Genomic DNA, 19,400 nt, shown 5'->3' with positions numbered 1-19,400 from the left:
CCAAACTCCGGCCTACTATAAAAATAGGTGGCTGTCATCTGACAGAGTCCAGGGGATGGCACCGGCTGGTGTTTTCAGCTCAGCATTAAGAGCATCACATCCAGGAAAAAACTCTGGCTGCCTCTGAGACAGCTCCAGGACGGATGCCCTGGCCTCTCCTGGTCCACGCCAGAGCACACAGTCATGCCTACGAGGCTGCTGGTGCTGGCGAGGGCTGGATTTGCCAACAATAACAGCCTAATCTGACTCCGAGCCCCACGTGTTCAGCCACCACAACAGAATCCTTCCTCAGCGTTTGCAAGTGGTGTGGCACTGAGGCAGAATTTGTTTCCTTTAAAGCAAAACAGAAAAGCCCTTTTTTTGGCTCAGCCATTTGCTCCCAGGCTGCAGCATTACCCAGCACCTGAGAAACCTGTCACCCCGAGCGCCAGGGCCCCTTTGCGGACGGCCTGTCCCCTCCCCATGCAGGACACGCTGGTGCTCGTGTACAGGGCCGAGGGTGCGTGGACATGCGGTGGCACAGAAGCACGTGCTCCAACACGTGCTGCAGTTCTGGCAGTGCCATGCCTGGTGCCGCGTGTGTGGATCGTTCCATTCCCACGTTCAGCCTCCCAAACGCGTGGCATGCATGAGCTTTTATAGCTGCATCCAGCCCCAGGTGGGGAAAGGAACCTGACAGCTCTGCAGCAAAACGAACACACGCAGCCACCCCCACCAATACAAACCAGAAACGCCTCTCCCCAGATCATTCATCCTTGCAGCATGTACGAGGAGACACAAGGGTTTATAAACTTTGAAATACACCGGCAGCAGCTCAGCTTATGACACTAAATGAAGCATCTCTTCTTACCAGGCTTCCTCCCTAGACACCCCAGCAGTTAACAGGCAGAATTCCCCTCCTCCCTTCCAGCCCCTCTACACCTTCGCTCCTCAGCCCACCCTCGTGCCCCCGTTCCCACCACACCTGACCCCAGCAGCTCTGGCACAGCCGCTGTCCCGAGGTGCACAAACTCCGAGTCTCACCACAACAACCAGCCCTTACAGCTCTAGTCACAGCAACCGTGACTCACCACAGTCTCTGGCATGTGCATCTTCGTTAAAATCATCTTCATGATCTCAGGGGGAACGGGGGAACCTGCAATAACTCCTAGAAGAAAGAGGAAAAGATGACTGTCTTGGAAACCATCTGTTTATTCATAGGAGCAGTCTCTCAGAAGGTTCTGCACTCCTAGATTTAAAAGCTGGCAAGACCTTTGGGATACACTGGTTCCTGTCAAAATACTTTCTATTTTTACGGATACAGGTCCTAGTTATTCTAGACGCAAAAGCTGCAGCAAGGCCAGTTTGCCTGAATGAATTAAGGGTTGGCAAAGTTCACTTATTAGGAAAATAAACTCTATAGCACATACCTGGTCCAAGCTGCAGTTCCAGAAAAGGAAAGTTTCAGAGCAGAAAGAGGCATAGATTTTTAGCAGGACAAACACTCCCATAGATCATCACCACCACAAAAACAAAAACCTTTCCTCCTGACTTAAGCAGACCAGCCCTTTTGGGAGAGGGCAGATCACATTTTCACCCGTTCAAATCTGTCCTAGGATGACAGAGAGAAAGAGCAGGGCAATATATAGGCTTTGCTGGAGAACAAGATGAGACAAGGATCATTTTTCACATGTCAGAGATGAATAGATAATCTGCTCTAGGTGTTTCTTTATGCTCCAGCACCATCTCCTCCCTGCGCAGCCTTGCCTCAGAAAGACAGGTGGCATCCCTGTTTCAGCTGTCGTGCTCAGCTATTTCTGAGGCTGTCTGAGATAAGAGAAAAAGCTCAAGCACACGTTACAGCACGTGCTCCAGTATTTATACGAATGACTTTAAAAACAGGCAGGAAACTTTAGGTCAGAGAAAAACAGAGAATAGCTGTTTTAGATACTGCACCAGCTTAAAGCACACAAAGTGTCTGCTGCCACATAGCGGTAGTTGATGATAGAGAGTCGAGCAATATCAGGCTTCCCAGCTTACCACTACAGAGGAGAAAACAGAAAGGTCCTTCCCTAGATTGCTTTAAGATGAAACAAGAGTCTTAAAAATACAGAGATCTTGAAGGAAACCCCAAGGAAAGGAAATGGAGCATCAAATTAACAGACTCACACAACAGAACTTTGTCCTCCAGAAGAGTGATCTGTTCACAAAGCTTAACATAGCCTCCCAGCAGGGAAACAATAATATCCAATTTCTCAGTGTTTTCCCATTTTCTGTTTGAGTTGTCAAACTTACCTCCCCGGAGAGTCGACAGGTCGTAGGAGTCAAAGTCTGGCTGGGAGAGCATGGCTATAAACATGGTTGGCGTGCCATGTAAAAAGGAGCATCTTCAAGAAGGGGAGAGAAAAGGCAAAGCTGCAGTGTTGGAACCTGGTGCAGTAAGAGCTCCAAACCCTGCTCCCATCACACTCAGGGCCTCAGAGGCAGTAGCGCAGAGGCAGGCACAACACATGTGCCTCAGCAGTGTGTAAATATACCCATCAGTGTCCATACGCATATGTGCATATAAAAATATACAAATATATACACAAACACAACCATAGCTCCTTCGTTCTACAAGCTGCACGTGAAGCACAACCTGGAAACGCGACCACCTCAGCAACAGAGCTAGATTTGGAGAAAAAGGGCAAGTGGCTGGGTGTAAAAACACACCAGTCCTAAAAACCAAGAAACGGTTTACTTTCTCTAATTCCTGGGAGAAAAGAAGCGTGACAAACTCCCAAATACAACTGAAGAAGTGCCCTCCTGCAGAGCCTTCGCAAGTATGTGCACCCGCAAACACGCCTCTCCTGTTGTGGGAAGGAAGTGTGAGCAACGGCCTGGCAGGTGAGACAGGGGAAGAAAGCACTGCCACGGGGCACGGAATTCCTCTGTAACAAGAACACACAAACTCTCACTTCTCTTGAGACACTGCCTCCAGTGCCGCCTTCCCCTCGAAACTCGGAGATGAGAAGATGCAGGAGGAACCATGCAGAGCCGTCACCATGCAGCCTCCTACTGACGCCAGGCAGTGATAGAGGGGTGCGGGGAGGCAAACACGATAGTCCTGGGATCAAGCCAAACAAAGACAGCAGTGAGGAGACGAGATCTTCCAGTCCGTGACTAGCCCATCTCACCGCTACAGCTCAAAGACCTCAGAGGAATTTCCTCCATTCATCTAAAACTTGCTGGAAATCTGACATTTATCTGGATGAAAACGCTACTCTGATGCTTCTTGCCTTTAATTAAAATTAGTTTAGGAAATCTTTCACATCAAAATTTCATTCTGGAATTCTGCAATGTCTCTTCTTTGCTGGACTTTTTGGTTGGGTATTGCTTATATGTTACTTTACAATATGCCAAAAGAGAACAGTGGTAGTGCTATGAAATATCATGCAGGACTTGGCCCATATTTTTAATTTTATTTTGTTTTTAAAAACACCAAAAGCTCTGAATACTGACTGAAACAACCCACCTATTTTTTTTTTCAATTAAAGCTGTTGTGTGAGAAATAACTACTTCAGAACTTCAAAAGAAAATATTTGCCTTTAATGATTTTTAAGAGGAGCTAAAAATAGAGAACTTCAGCAAGGTCATATCCTGAAAAGAGTACCACGGCTGTACACGTGACATGAATGAAGCCATGTAAAATACATTAAAACCTCATTCAATAGAATTCAAAGCTGGCATCTAGAGCCTTGTAGTTGTTTGAAATGAGTATTCACCAAAATGAGAAGTGATTCACTTCAGTATTTTTCCCCCACAAAAATGCCTTTTTTTTTTCCTCCAAAAAACTTCACATGAAACTAAAATGCAACTTCAATGAAACTCCGCTGAAAATAAAAGCGTTATGTAGGAAGAACACAGAACGGTCCTTCCATCTGCTGGATGCAAGGAAGGTGACCTGAAAAGCATGAACTGTTTGTTAGCACAAACTTAGCCTTCTGAGAGTTTACACTTCCCAAACTTGCCCAGCACCTCGTTAGTGACTCAGTATCCCTCAGCACCAGTTGTGGCAAAGCATCCTGCCCTTCTGCTGAGCAAGCACCAGCTCTCTCCACACAGGGAGACCATCCTACCCCTGCGTTCCCAACGAGACCCACCTGCTCTGTGATCCCCAGTCTCATGCCAATCAGATTGCCATTATTCACAATGTTCCTATGAGAGAGGGTGGCTCCTTTGGGGCTTCCCGTTGTCCCCTGAAAGACAGAACATTCTGCAATGAAGTCACCTTTTTAGAGGATGAGGTACGTGCGTTCTTTGGGGCAATTTACCAGGCAAAGATTCTGGGGTGACCTTTCACTTCATTCTCCATTCTGACCAGAGAGATTTTTTTTTCTTTACCAGCATCTCAGTCCCAAACCAGGCAAGAGAAAAGTGGCCCAGCTACAGCTGGACAAATTCCCAGAACACCTCTTGACAAAGGGCTGAGCAGGAAGAATAGAAGTAGAATGGGAACAATTCTAGAACGCTCTCTCCATCCTACAGCAGAAGGCTGGAAAAAGACAGAACCAGGGCTTGGTCTAAGAGTGCAGAAGGAAACATGATGCTCAGCACCTCACAGTTTTCTCTGTTTCCCCACTTTAGGAACCCAAGCACGAGTCATGGAGCAGACAGAAGCACTTACTGAAGTGAACTGAATGTTGATGGGCTCGTTGCAGGACAGGGTCTGCTGTAAGGCTCTTAACTGCTTCACGTGGCTGCTGTCCCCAGCCTGCATCACGTCGTTCATGTGGAAGGTGCCAGGCAGCTTGGAGTCCACCACAATGACAACAGATAAGTCAGGTAACCTGGCAGGAAGACACACACCATCAACAATACCAGGAGAGAAGAAAACTGTCTGGATAGTCACATGCCAGTCGGGGCAAACTTCCAGGACAGCCTAACCTGTTCTCTTCAGATGAGACCAAATCATCAGACCACAAGAAAGAGAAGTATATTAGAGCAGTTCACAAAGGGCACATGTACTCGAGGAGTCTTAAGCCCGTTTCTAAATCTGAAATCTGGTTTAGAGGGGAGGAATTGTGTGCAGGATATTCAAGTGAGCCACCAAGAGCCACTTTAATCGGTGGCAATGACAGCCAAAGCCCAAACAGGGAAAGAATAGCGATGTCAAGATGTTATCAGCCACCTGTCTGGGATCCCTCTCAACTCAGTAAGCAGGGGGACCTGGATTTATCAGGAGCTCTAGGAATTGTTTTAGCACTGCCTGAGGCAGTTCCTGCAGGGGAGTGCTGGAGGACAGGCTTCCTGAGTGTGTTGTTTCCTTCCTGCTCCAGCACACGTCCCCAAAGTTGTTGCAAGCTTCCCGCATCAGTACCTAAAATGCTAAAAAGAGAGCTCTCTGCACAGCTCCTTCCTCCTCTAGAGCTTGTGATGTGTAAATGAGAGAATACGAGGCAGGACACAGCTGTGAGGTCATTGAAAAAATACCAGATGTTCCTAACTCACCTTTTACTCTTTATTCCCCCTGGACTGGAATTTTCTAGCTCAGGACATGACTGCTTTAGAATATCATAGTATTTCTGTGATTTAAATTGAGTAGGAAACACCAGTGCCTTACAGCCAACCTGTGAAGGGAGACAGACACTCATAAGAAGTCATACTGGGTTGATTTCAGGACATGGTAAAGAGCAGTCACCACTGATGCAAGAACGTGCACAGCCCTGTGACCCCACGCAGCAGGAGTTAGCCATTAACACTTCACGGGGATTTTCTCCCTGGCTGCTTTCTGTAAGCACATGAACTGACTCTCCGGACTAAACCTGGAGCTTTTTCACACCTTCCTAGTCAGAGCTGTGGTATGGAAGGTTAAAGATTCACTGAAGAACACGTAACAGGTCTTTGCAGAGTGAAGGTACAGCAGCCACCCTCTCATAGCTGGGTATTCATTTTCTGTTGGGCAAGAAGCAGAACTGCAGCCCGAGGTTACCCTGTTCGCAAAGGATCCGCGCTGTTCATTGCATTGCACAAGGCCAATGACTGATTTTTCAGATTTGGAGTCCCAACACTAACAAAAAACCCAGTCCCAAAATATGAAAAAAAAATCATTTGAGTTGGTCTGAAAAGAGGATGTTTGAGGAACCTTGGAAAAACAGGGGAACCTAAAGACTGCTTCTCAGTTCAAGCCAAGGGTTTGGTCTTGTTTTTTATTTTTCATAAGGTATACAGTTTCCAAAGCTTTTTCCACCTCTTTTTAAAGCGTCAGCTGTTTTGAAAATTAAAATATTTTTCATTCAACCTTTACATTTACATAATCCTGAAACAAAGCCCTTTCATTATTCCAAGAATTTATACTTATTTTTCAACAGATGTGATTTGCTGAATTTGAGCCAGATTTGCAAATTGTTTTCATCCTCCAGGAATCCATTCTTGTCAAATAAACTATCTACGTAAATTATTTACTTGGCTGTTTTCATTATTTTCCCAGGGTCCATGAAATAAAGCAACCAAGGCTAGGCCAATAAGTTATTCTTAAATACCCTCTGGGGTGTGTCAGAAAGGAAGGCAAACATTTGCTCAATTTATGGAACAGTCTGCCTGGAACCCAGGGGACTGTGTGTCTTTTCTGGGATGTTTTGGGGCTTTGTAACTTTTCACTGTTAGTCACTTCAAACTACTATTCTGATGTAACTAGCTTTGCAAAACAGATGCTATGTGAGGAGAGAGGGCAAGGCAGATGCTATATGAGAAAAGGGCCTTTAGTCAGGCACCTCCTACTCGATGTCAACCAAAAGGCAGCAGACCCTTTTTCAAAGGACCTGTCACACAAAAGCCATCATCAGCTCACTTTTACAAAGTCCTGGAAATTCAACAGCAGCAATTGGAGGAAGAATGGTTATTATTCGGTATTTGTTCCTCTATACACTGGAGGGGGAACCTGACGTAGCAAGAAAGGGACTGCATGAGCTGACATGATCCAACAGGCAAAGCTGAAAAATCCTCAGGGTTTTCATTGTGCAAAGAAACAAATACGATCAAATAATTAGCAGCGGTGAAGAAACTCAGAGATTCCAGTGCCAACGGCACACAGGAAAGCTAGGAAAACTAGAAAACCTGCAAGGGTGAGACGGGAGTAATTCTCAAGGAAGCTGAAGCACATTCTGCTCTCACCCCTTCAACACTTCAGGTTTACACTAGAGGAGAAAATCAGAGCAGAACCTGACACAAATAGCTAGAAAGGAAAACAAAAGCTAAATCCTACTGGAAAACAAAGAAAATACTGACACTTCAGGAGAGTTGTACAGAATGAAAGTCATAAACAGAGCCAGGAAAGGTAAACTTAAGAAGAATGCAGAAGTCTTTTACCAAAGGGATCAAGTGGCAGCCAGAGAACAGCAACAAATGTGACCACTAAGCTGCAGTGTCATCCACATGGTCACCGTGGTGGTGTTCCCTCTGCACGGTCACCACCAGCCCTGTTCTCTGCCCAGCTCTCCCTACCTCTTCCTGATGTACTGAAGTGCTTAACTAGAGGTTTACCTCTGTACTGCGCCCATACTCTCCCCTTTAACAGAGTGCTGCTTTTATGATTTCTCGTAACAAATGAAGCAGCAATAACAGCAAGTGCCACACAAACCTTCCTGATGACAAACTCCAGCTCAAGGGCCTGATAGGCGGGATTCACGGATACCTGAAGAGGGAGAAACAAGAAGGTTAATCAGTTATCCCTGCCTTGAAAACCCTCTTCCCTAACACATACTCCGATAGGAAAGTTCTCCCAGGGACAAGTCAGAGTCAAAGCCTCTCCTGTCTGAGATGCAGAACTAAGAGCTCACCACCACAAGGATTTCACGTTCATTAGGAAAGCAAGCTGAATCCCATGTTTGCATGAAAGACAAATGAAGCAAAAAAAAAATACAGAGGAAAGATTTATGTGAGGTCAGATAACCACAACAGTTTAAGAACAGAAACAGGACTCCTTTCTGCCAGGCAGACATTCAATACGCTAAACTAAAGATGTTCAAAACTCCAGGACAATTCAAATTTCTTAATGGACAACCAGCAAAATATCAGCTTTCATTTGTACAGCTCTCAACAGAGGCAGTATTGGCCACTGGAGCTGAGCTTACCACCAGGTTCCCACTGAGCCATGCTCAGGCATCCCATTACTGTTTCTTGGCAGACACTAAGATGAACAGTGTTGAAGTAAACATACCAGATGGGGTACAATCTTTGCCACAGAGCAGTGTAGAAATAAGACACGTTCTGATTAATGTGCCAGGTTGTACAATCAAATGAAAATTTGGGGTTGGGCTCAATTTTTAAGTGAGTGTGTGCACCATGAAGCAATACAGGTCCTATTTAGGAGGGACATAAACAACTGATAGCTGTTTAGGACAACAGCATGTAACATAAAAATGGTCCTAAAGGCAAGCATGTTTCCATCTGTAATTGTTTACTGCAAGCCATTTCACAGCAGTTCACTTCTTTCTGCTCCTTCCTCTCAGCTCTGTAGTCTGCTTTCCTGCATAGCAGAAGACATGCAGAGGGCTGCACAGATCTTGCTTAAATACTGGTTTCAGTTAAGAGCTATCATACTGGGAGAGAGCATGGAGAACATGTCAGACAGCAAACTTTTCTCTCCAGCATAACTTACTGCTTCTTTGTCTCCATTTCCTTTCTCAATACACCACCAAAAACCCAGACACTCAGACTCAGCAAGACTTACCAGGATGATTCCTGCCTGGGCAGTTGCAAACTGCATGAGAACCCACTCGTATTTATTGGGACCCCACATTCCTAGCCGGTCTCCTTTCTTCAGGCCAAGAGCCAGAAGTCCAGCTGCTGCTTGGTCCACCTGTAAAATACAAGACAAGTGCCTGAGGATCTCAAACAGCACGCATCAGGGGATACTCATTTCCAGGCACTACTTTTCGGGGAAGAACCATCATCTTTGCAACTGAAAGGCAGAACATGCCTCTGCTGCGCAGTCTGTCAGCTTACTGCTGCAGCGAGATCGTATTCTGATTGTAAAAGCACATTGCGTGGATGCTCACCTACCTGACTCATGCCACTGAAAAACTTCCAAACTGCCAGGAGGAGGATCAGGGTGCTAGAACTGAAATGGCTTGGGTGGATATGGACTGGCTACAGAAAGGTGAGTTACTTATAGCTTGGTGGGCCCAGGGCACCTCGGGCCATCGGGGAAGAGACACAACACACAGACGGGCTTGTGATCGAGGGGTGATCCTGACCATGGACCCCACTGCACACGTTACCCACGGACGTGAAGCGTGCACTGCAGTCAAGCAAGCCAAGTGGTTAAAAGCCTCTCTGGTAGGGCAGACAGCAGCATCTTCCCCCGGTGTGCCAGCCCAGAGGGGTTTGCTTCTGTGCTGCTTTTGCTCTGCTTCCATTGCCGTAAGCACTCCCCCAGGGCACTTGCCATCATCCGTGAGTCAGTGTCACGGAACCACAGAATACCCTGAGACGGAAGGGACCCACGAGGATCGTTGAGCCCACCTCCTGGCTCCACACGAGACCACCCCAAAAGCAAGCCGTATTTCTGAGAGCATTGCCCAATGCTTCTTGAACTCCGGCAGGCTCCGTGCCGCAACCACTGCCCTGGGGAGCCTGTCCCATGACAGACACAGAGCACTGGCCACTTACTTGCTCAGCAGTATCCAAAGGCAGCCGGACAGCCTTCACTTCTGCAAACGTCCTCCCCGCGGTCACACGGCTAAAACCACAGGGTGGCACGTGGTGTTGCCCACTACATACTCTCTCTTGAGCAGAGGAACGCTTACTCCTAATAGTTGAGACACTGGTCCATGTGGGTGGGTGAAAAGACATTCTGTCTCTCTTCAAGCTGCTGAACCAGGTTCTCCACAGCCAAAATGCAGGCCCGCAGGGAGACTTTCTTTGTACTGCTGGCGTTGGCCAGCCAGCGCAGCCGCCGTTGGTTCCTCTCCATCTTTCCAGGTCATTACTGCTGGTGTACGACAATGGTGAGCTCCACACAACATCCTGCCACACAGATCACACACACTTGACTTCATCTGGGCCTCCGGTCATTGTCCAGGTCACCGTAAATCACCTCCAGCACGGCTAGCTCCCTGGGGTGCTGGATGCCCCTCTCCGTGGCGGTCCACGTGCCTGGGCGACACAGCACACCTTCCCTCAGGAGATGCCTTTCCTTCGCGCCTGACGGGAGTCACCTCCAGAGCGTGAGGGCTTTGCCCCTTTTCCAATTGCCTTGTCAATGCCTCCTTCCCTCGAGGGATCCCAGCTGCCTGGCTTCCCTGCCCTTTAGCTCCAGGCTATTGGCCCCGTTATCCCAGCTTCGCAGCAGCCAGGTGACAATGTGCTCGCCTGGATGATGGCTGAAATCTTTTCACAGATCTCGCAGCTCACCCTAGGATAAGTTTCTTTCCTTACCAAACCAGACGACTTCCGCTTCCAGTGTTTCTTCTTGAATTTAGGGACAGCAGATTTCAGCACGAGCTGGCTCTCTGCTTCTGCCGCAGCACGTGTTGCAGGGGCTGGATCAGAACTAGAGGCATTCTCTTCCCCCCGAGGGCGCTCGATGGTGCTGACTAACATTTGATAGGTGCACACCAGACCCCGGCACAGCGGGGCAAGCTGTAAATCTCTGGCATTGCCAGGGGCAGGGCATACCTTTGGTAAAGATTCTTTTTTTTTTTTTTTTTCTTTCCAGATTCCACACTTGTTCACGGGAAGTCCAAAACCATTGCAGGTGACAATGACAGCTGTGCTAAATACCTGCCCATGTCTTCCCACACACCTTGTCGCCCATAACCGTCCTGCCTCAGGGCAGGATATCCTTAAGGGTATTCTTAAACAGCTGTTTAACCTTAGACAAAACCAGAACCACAATCAGGAGACAAAGCAATATGCTGGTTTGAACAGCCAAGGGATATTCAAAATTCTTGAGAGCTATTATTGTGGAGGGGAAGGGGAAGGGGAAAGGGAGAGTGTCCTCCCTCGTCTCCCCCACTGACTGGCTCTCCGAGGAGAAAAGGGAAAACGTTTAATCGTTAATAGTTTCCAAGAAATGGTTCTCAAAGTAAGAAGATGACGGAAATGCTGAGTGCAAATACCAGATCAGGCTCACGACCGGTACTTTTATCGTCTCGTAAGCCAATGCTACACAGTACAGCAAAGTGATAAAACCAAAAGCCACCTTAAAGCAATGACAAACAGCGAAACAGGAAGCACGTCCAGCAAGGAAGGGGTTACCTCACACAACTCTGACAGCAAACTCTGAGAGCAAATAAATCAACCTTGTGGCCAGCAACCATTAAACAAATATAATTATAGCAAATTATAAACAAATTTATTCTCTCTAACACACTCTGGTCAGACCTGCCATTATCCCAACCCTTCGCACCCCACGCTAGGTGCCAAAAGGACTGTTGTGCTTTAACCCGGCAGGCAGCTCAGCACCACACAGCTGTTTGCTCGCTCCTCTCCCAGTGGGATGGGGGAGAATCGGAAAGGGGTACAAGGGCAGGAACTCGTGGGTGGAGAGGCAGTTTCATAAAAGGGTGGCTTAATTTAAAAAAAAAAAAAGGGGGGGAGGAAGAATTAAAAAAACAACAAGTGATGCACAATGACATTGCTCAGCACCCTCTGAAAGACACCCAGCCTGTCCCCAAGCGACAGCAGCCCCCCCAGTTTTAGGGCTGAGCCCTGAGGCCGTGGTGGGGAACATCCCCCTGAGCAGCCCGGGTCGGCTGGTCCGCCTGTGTCCCCTCCCGGTTCCTGGGGCACCCCCGGGCTCCTCGCTGGCAGGGCAGCACGAGGAGCCCAAAGCCCTTGGCTCCGCGTGAGCACTGCTCAGCTACAGCCGAGCCATCGGGGTGTTACCAACGTGATTCTCAGCCTAAATCCCAAACACGGCACCACACCAGCACTGGGAACAAAACGAGCTCTATCCCAGCCGAAACAGGGCTCCTGTTAATATTATTTATCTGAATGGATTTAAACAAAATGCTAGTAAACCTGGAAAGCATTTCCTCCTACCCAAGATCTTATCATACAGTTAGTGGAAACTTCTGATGTCTGGAGACATTGCCCTTCCTTCAGAACACACATAAACACACACCTGTAGGTACATGCACACACATACACAGATACACCCACGCGTTTTTGTGTATTATGTTAAGACAAAGTCCTTGACTTTGCTCACGGTTGCATTCGTGCTGGGACTAGAAATACCTACACGCTCAGGACCTCTGAAAGTCAGAGCAGAGTGACTAACGCGAGAGCTGGAGTCTACTCGGGGTGACAGAAACGTCGTGACTCAGCCCATAACAATTACGGCCACTATCTGACGTGTTAAATACAAAAGTTCGTTCTGAGATGTTAAGTAAGCATTTTCCATGGCATGACTCAGAAGGACGAAGGCAGCACACACCCCTCGTGCGTTCACCCAGGACATGCTGTTACTGTGGGCTCGGGGCCAGGCCAGGGATGCACACAGGACAAACCTCACTGCTGAGCTAACGGACGAAGCCAGTTCTGATTTCTCCACCGTACCTGTTGCTGCCAGTATCTGTCTGTTTGGGCTCCCTGACAGGCGAAGCAGACACTCACCTCCTCTTTGAACTGAGCAAACGTTTTCCGAACCCCATCTCGGACGAAGACGAAGGCCTCACGGTCAGGAAAGCGCTCAGCCGTCTCGTCCAGGCACTGGCCCACGGTTTTGTTTAGAAGCGGAATGTCTACGGTCCCTTGGACATAGCTGTTGGTCGCCCGCTGGGACGCAGCGGGTCTCCTTGTGTGCAGGGCACTGTGAAGGAAAAGGAGGTATGAAAGAGATGCCAGCAGGGTTTTCTCTGCTGTCACAGACCCCCAGAGCTCTCCTTAGGGAGCCATCCCACATTACACTGCCTCCTCACTGAGGTGATAATCCCAGCTCACCTCACCAACATCGTAACGCTGTAATCTAAAACCCAAATGATTCCTAAGCCACAAGGTTCAGAGCAGGGCTCTGGTCACAAAAGAGTGCATTTTTTTTTATATAACCCATCGACACAATCCTCCCTGTCTGCAAGGACTATCAATTTGCCTGCAGTACCAGGAGTTTATGTATGAGGGTTAAAAGTCTTGGCAGTTCATCCCTGGGTGATCTTTATAGCCTTTCCTTGTGCTGTTCCAGCCTCAGTTTCTCAGTCTTGAGCTCCACCCAGACGAAGGACCATAAAATGCCAAACTGAATCACCAGACAAAGGTGCAAGGTGTTTGTTTGTTGTTTTTTTTCTCCTCCCCAGAGCCCAAGGGCTCACTCTCGGAAGGTGCGAACAGCGCACCCCACTGAGGTAAGCAGAGAGCTCTTGCTTTGCATCAGCTCCAACAGCATTTCAGCAGTCGACTATTAGAGAATCACAGGCTCACAGAAGAGCTGAGGCTGGCACGGACCTCCGGATGTCACCGGCTCCAGCCTCCTGCCCAACAGGACCACCCAGCGCTGGCTGCCCCAGGACCATGCCCAGGCAGCTTCTGAATGTGTCTGAGAACGGAGACTCCACAACCTCCCTGGGCAACTTGTGCCAGTGCTTGGTCACCCACACGGTGAAGGAAGGTTTCCCGACATCCAGAGGAACCTCCTGCGTTTCACTTTGTGCCCACCGCCTCTTCTCCTGGTGCTGGGCACCACAGAAATGAGTCTGGCTCTGTCCTCTTTGCAGCCTCCCTTCAGGTACTTGGATACATCGATGGGATCCCCCCTGAGCCTTCCCTCTCCAGGCTGAACAGCGCCGGCTCGCACAGACTCCTCTTGTGAGAAAAGCTCCGCTCCCACCCCTCCTCGGGCTCTCTCCAGGAGCTCCACGTTTCCCCTGGGCCGAGGAGCCCAGAACTGGACCCAGCACTCCTGACGTGGCCTCAGCAGTGCCGAACGGTGAGGGATCCCCACCCTCAGCCTGCCGGAATTGCTTTGCCTAAGGCAGTTCAGGATATCATTAGCCTTCCTTGCAGCAAGTGCACATTTCTGGCTCATGTTCAACTTGGTGTCCACCAGGACCCCCAGGGCCTTTCCCACCAAGCTGCTTTCCAGCTGGGTGGCCTCCAGCATGCGCTGGTGCCTGAGGTTGCTCCCCCTCAAGCACAGGGTTTTGCATTTCCTCCTTTGCCCCATTAAGGGCAACAAAGAAAACTGCTTCAGACATCTCTAAATATCTGGACAGCTTATTGATTTTGCAGCTTACTGAGACTGCAGCTGGTTTTGATCTTTCTACAATATTAAAAAGTGCAAATAACTTGGAAGGTATACAGTAGGAACTGCGTGTAGGAGAATTCTCCAGACTGGCTTCCCTCGGCCGGAAAGAGCCGATGACTGAGAAAGCGAAACTTAAAGTCAGGGTTATGTCATCTTAACCTTCCCCGAGAAGGTCTGCAGAGAACAGGAAATTCTCATCTTACCGAATAAAAACTGCTTAGAAGAGTTCAAAGAAGTTGAGCTGGAACCGAGAGGAGCTGGCGAAGTACTGCTCTGTGTTGACACCGCTAAGTGGGCTGCACGCACTTCACTGTCTCTGTGAACTACACTAGAGAGAGTTTATGGTCCTGAAGACAGCATCAATAAAACGAGGAGCTACCAGATGGATGAGGGGAGAGAGCTGCAAAGCTAATAAAGCAGGCTTGCAGGGTAGAGGAGGCTACACCCACCACAAACACCGGGACACCGGGGAGGGAGGACAACACGGGAGGTGTTCCAGCAGCGAGAACCTCGGCGGAAATGGCACGACAGAGTACTTGAGAGGAGCGCAGAGAAACTGTATCTGAGGCCAAACTGGAGAGAAAATATAGTTAGGGGAGGCACCGATACGATGCGGGCAGGGCAGTGGGAAAAGCATTTTAAAATCATTTTGGCTTTCCCTGCGGTCTGATCACCAGCTGCCTCGCTCAGTGGAAAAGCTGCAGCCTCCCCTGGAACCACAGCTCTCAGAGACCCAGGTGCTGCCGCCCTTCTCCCTGCTTTCTCGCCACTTGCTCCTGCTCTGAGCCTTCTTCCACCCAAGCAGCCTCCCAGCACACTGCAGGCCTCCCTGGGCTCTCTTGCCTCTGTCCTCACTTCTTCCCTGCTTTCCTCCAGGCTCTCAGCTTCTCTGTTCCTGATTTAAATAACCAGGAAGGACAGGGTTAAGGAACACATTTGGGGTGCCCGGTGCTGAGGCAACGTCCTGTGTTTGCAGGTGTGGGGCAGATCTGTGAGAGAAAAAAACCAGATCAGCCTGAAATAACATCACGACTGGGTACAATTGTATCAACATTCTGCAAAGACTTGGTGCTATTTACTCCACCAGATTTGTCTTCCTGCCCACGAGAAACAAGAAGCAGCATGTAGCTGCTTCCTCTGAGGGGTGAGCACAAAACAAGCTTTTAGCCTCGAGGTGGGGGCTCTGCTCCGCGAGCTCAGCGGATAACCGAACCTCCTTCCACGTTCCTTTTCGGCGATGGGGAGCTGTGCAGCTCCCACTCACTCTACTCGGGCAGTCATTTCCAGCAGTCTTGTAGGGCAGTTTACACTAAGGCTGTACAAGGGTCGCCAGAGAAGGAGAAGGGAGGACACAATCAAGCACAATCAAGCATTAAAAAGCAAACATAATCTTTTCTTGTTTGAAAGCTCCTGGGCAAGGCACGTATACAAACCAGGAGATGAAAGAGAGCTCTGAAGAACAAAAGCCTTTTATAAAGGTTGAGAAATCTCTCCCTAACCCAAGGAAAGGAAGAGTGTTCCGAGGAAAGCAATAAAAACCACCGCAGCCACTGTCATTCGCTGGTGGAAACGGTGACCAGGTAAGCCCTTGTCATGCTGCTGGGGAGCGGTTTTAGAGGAGCCGCCCCAGTTTCTGGCACAGTGGAGGAGGAAACCATGACCTGTCTGCAAAGACGTTCACTGGAGAGCACTACCTTCTCACCGCTCTGAAGCCAGGTCGCCTCCAGCTGCGGTGGAAGCAGAGCCTGTCCCTGAACACACTTCCACTGGCAGCCAGCTGCAGCACAGAGAGAGGCTGCTCCCTGCTGTGCGCAGCTCCCCCAGGCAGCCTGGAAAGGGGAGAAGAAAGAGGCTGGGGGCCAGAGAGCAAACGCTGACCTGGCTGCGCACGAGCCCTTTCACCAAGCGCCCTCCCGGAGCTCACCTCCAGCTGGGCGGGCTCAGGGCTCGGGGCCTTGCTGGGCTGGGAGCAAGTAAACAGAAGCGTTTCCTCAGCCGCACGGTTCCTCTTGGGACACAGGCCAAGGGAAGCGTTACTAATTGGTAGGGGGAAAAAAAAGAAAAAAAGAAAGTTGGTCTGACATATTTCCCCAGCATGTGACTGACCAAAAAAAAAAAAAAGACTGAAGATAGAAAAAAAAAAAGTGAGAAAATTCAGTCCAAATGCAGAGCCTCCAGCTGAAGCAGCCTCGTGCTTTCTGCAGCCAGCCTTCTTGCTCCCCCCAGCTCCTTGCACAGCCCTCTGCCACCGGCAGTGAGGAGGGAGAATTTTACACCGTCAGGACCTGACAAAGCACAAAACAGACCAGGCCTCCTGGTCTTACTCCCTCCTTTTTTTCCAGGCCTGAAGAGCCAAAGGGTTCCTCTGACCTCCCGGCAAGCAGAAATTCACCCTACATATGTGCCAGTTTTTTTCCTTTGTGCAGGCACTGAAAGTCCCTCCTGTAGTCCCTCTGAAGTGCAGGAAAGTTTAAGGGCCTGATCCGCACCCATTACATGCAAAGCCAGAGCCAAACAACGGCTCCTCCTCCGGCCCCCACAGCTCCAGCTCCCTCCCTACCCCCAAATGCGGGGATGAAAGAATGTCAAGGGCCAGGGAAAGATTTCTTTATAAAGCCCTGCACTTTAAAATCCTTCTGTGAAAAAAGCCAATGGTTAGCCTCAGTGCGAAAACACGCACAGCTCATTCTCACAAGTCCCAAGCGTTCACACCCTCAAATGCACTTGCAGCTTTAAAATTAGGGTCTGAGATGCCTCATGCCCATAACCCAGAGTCACTACCTCTTCTCAAAGCGCTTCCTCACGTGGCCTCTACAAAAACATTAAAGAAGCAAAATTCACAGCAGCCTTTTAGTTTGAGTTCCCTGAATTCCAGTCTGATGTTGCAAGCGCTTCAGCACTTCTGTATCACGCATTTCTTGTTCGCGGCAAAAAGCGAGAGGTGCGGGACAAAGTAAAACAGTGTTCTGGAAGCCCTGGGAGCCCAGCATGGAAGGAACAAGGCAGACACGTGATACGTTAATTACCAGTGAAAAAGGTGCTGTAACCAACCTGTAACCAACAGCGAGTGTTAAACTGAAAGAGTGCTGCGAGAGGCCTCTACATAGAGGGGTCCAAAGGATTTAGAAATATTTGTTTTGTTCGTCTTTGTTACCGAAGACAAATAATTCGCCCTCCACCTTCTCCTGCGAAACAGCTGGCACTGCTGGAGATAAAACAAGCCTGGTGGGCCCCTGCCCTGATCTTAGGGCAGCTCCCATTTCCCTGCCTCGGCTGGAGGAGAGCAAATAAACTCCACGTGCTCTCGGGTTTCAGCACGCTGATAAACGCTACTCCTGGAGAGTGCGTGCCTTCTTTTCGCAACGCATTCCAGCAGCAAACGGCCTGCAGCGCTGCAAACGAGCCAAACTCATCACCAGGCTGCTCCTAGCTCTAGGAACTTCAGAGTTCGGCGGTGTAACTGAACGGAGACCTGGGGAAAAAGCACCTCCCTCCTTGGCGTGCGTGGAAGGAAGGCAAGCAGCTGAATCCTGGCAGACGAATGCTGGCACTCCTGCCCGGCCGTGACCAGCAGAAGCCATCAAACTTAATAAAGCGCTCTTGACTAATCTTAGGGGCTATGTACGAATAGCCTCGACTAACATTTTATCGTTGTTGACAGAAGATAAGCAGTTTCATTTTTCACCTTTAACTCTTCCTGTCTCTATAGAAATTATCAGAAGAGCAGCGTGGGGCAGAGGCATCAGTGTAACCATTTATCCCCCTGCAGGAAGTACACAGAAAGCTCCTGCTTTGCAACTGGGAAGGACGTTGACCTGACCTGTGACATTCCCCCTGCACCTATATAAAAGGCTCTGCCCTCCCGTGGCTTGAAATTGAACCTGACTACAGAGGTCACGCTTGGAGAGGTTCATGGACTCCTCAGCCAGCTCCTTTGCTCTGGAAAGTCGACCACGATCATCTCCCCAAAACAACAAGTTTGGGGTCTTTTATGTAACGCGACCGCAATAAAAGGGTGGTGAAAGCTAACTCTGCTCTGCAACGCCTTACCTCTTCTTTGCTCTTTAAAACAACTCTTTTGACTACGGAGTTAACGGGGTTTTGTTTACTTTTTATTTTTTGTTTGTTTTAGCTTGAGGAATGATAGTCTCTAGAGCTTTAACGGAGTCCTCAGATTCCAATTCCATCAGACAGCAGAATACATTTTCCACTGCGCCTCTTTCCCTTCTGCCCTCTTCCTGCCAAAAGGATAAGTACTGCCTAATGCTAACAGCAGAATTTAAGAAACGTTTATGTGACTAGAAGGAGTTTACTCCTTTAAATTTGCTTTGCATCCCACTGCTTTGGGCTCCCGCCCCTCAGTACCACTTGAAATTCTAGTCTGGAGCCCAAACCGCAACAAACTTTGTCTTGCTTCTCTTCTGACCCCGTTTCTTAAGAAGGAGTTTGGAGGCAGCAGTCCTGGCCCCGGCACTGCCTCACTCCCTCTCTGAGCCCAGCTGAAAGGAAACACCTGGACCTCACACGTGAAAAGCAAGAGCTGCCCCTTGCGGAGTTACTCGCTGAAAGCCATGCCTCCGAGGGAGGATTACTTTCTGAATTTCTACTAATATTTCGAAGCCCCTCTCCAAACCAGTTGCTTTCCCTTTTGCTGTTTTTTTTTCCCAAGAGCTTGCTCTTGGGAAGGCAGCGATGAACAAAAGCAGTTACTGGCCAGGCTCCAGAGCTCCTCAGTGCCAAGGAGCGGCTGGCACCACGTTGCCTCTCACCACCCTGCCCACGCAGCAGCCTCTGCACGGCCCCGGTGCCGACAGGGACGCTGCCCTCATGTCATGCCCTCAGGTCAGGGTGCTGGGGGAAGAGGAGAAGCCGTTGGGTGCATCTCCTGCTGCTGCAGCCCGGTGGACGCTGCTGCACAACAGCCCAGCCCTGGGCGCACGCTCCCATCCCTCTGCACGCTGTGCCGCACTCATCCCTGCCCCTGGTGCCCCCCCAGGTCAGGCCCCCTGTCTCCTGCCGCACTGGGGGGGGGAGGTTATAGGGAAGCCAAAGGACAGTGACACGCACTTAGAGGAAACCCCGAGCTGAACCTGACCTCTCTGCACTGTGAAAACCCCCAAATCCCCTGTCCCCTCTACCCCGCCTTGCATCACTGCCCCTTATAACCCCTTAAAGTCCCTTCCAGCCCCCTCAGGTC

The 19,400-nt window shown here is 49.4% G+C and overlaps 1 protein-coding gene across 2 annotated transcripts in view; it reads right to left on the bottom strand.

Moving 5' to 3' along the window:
• ACSF2 (acyl-CoA synthetase family member 2) overlaps positions 1-19,400 on the bottom strand; it is a 40,674-nt gene that overhangs the window by 21,053 nt on the left and 221 nt on the right. Inside the window, exons 2-10 of one of the 2 annotated variants that reach the window (XM_048064166.2) lie at positions 12,580-12,775; positions 8,690-8,818; positions 7,598-7,651; positions 5,470-5,588; positions 4,646-4,808; positions 4,122-4,217; positions 2,937-3,085; positions 2,275-2,366; positions 1,071-1,147 (exon numbers count right to left, since the gene is read on the bottom strand). In XM_048064166.2, the coding sequence (XP_047920123.1) occupies positions 1,071-1,147; positions 2,275-2,366; positions 2,937-3,085; positions 4,122-4,217; positions 4,646-4,808; positions 5,470-5,588; positions 7,598-7,651; positions 8,690-8,818; positions 12,580-12,775 (1,075 nt within the window). The remainder of the gene's footprint in view (positions 1-1,070; positions 1,148-2,274; positions 2,367-2,936; positions 3,086-4,121; positions 4,218-4,645; positions 4,809-5,469; positions 5,589-7,597; positions 7,652-8,689; positions 8,819-12,579; positions 12,776-19,400) is intronic. The other variant, XM_066980257.1, reaches the window with a different exon arrangement.

Source organism: Anser cygnoides, chromosome 19 (genome assembly GCF_040182565.1).
Source record: "Anser cygnoides isolate HZ-2024a breed goose chromosome 19, Taihu_goose_T2T_genome, whole genome shotgun sequence".
Lineage (NCBI taxonomy): Eukaryota > Metazoa > Chordata > Aves > Anseriformes > Anatidae > Anser > Anser cygnoides.
Note: the sequence above shows the minus strand (reverse complement) of the source record. Positions and strands in the feature narration are given on the sequence as shown.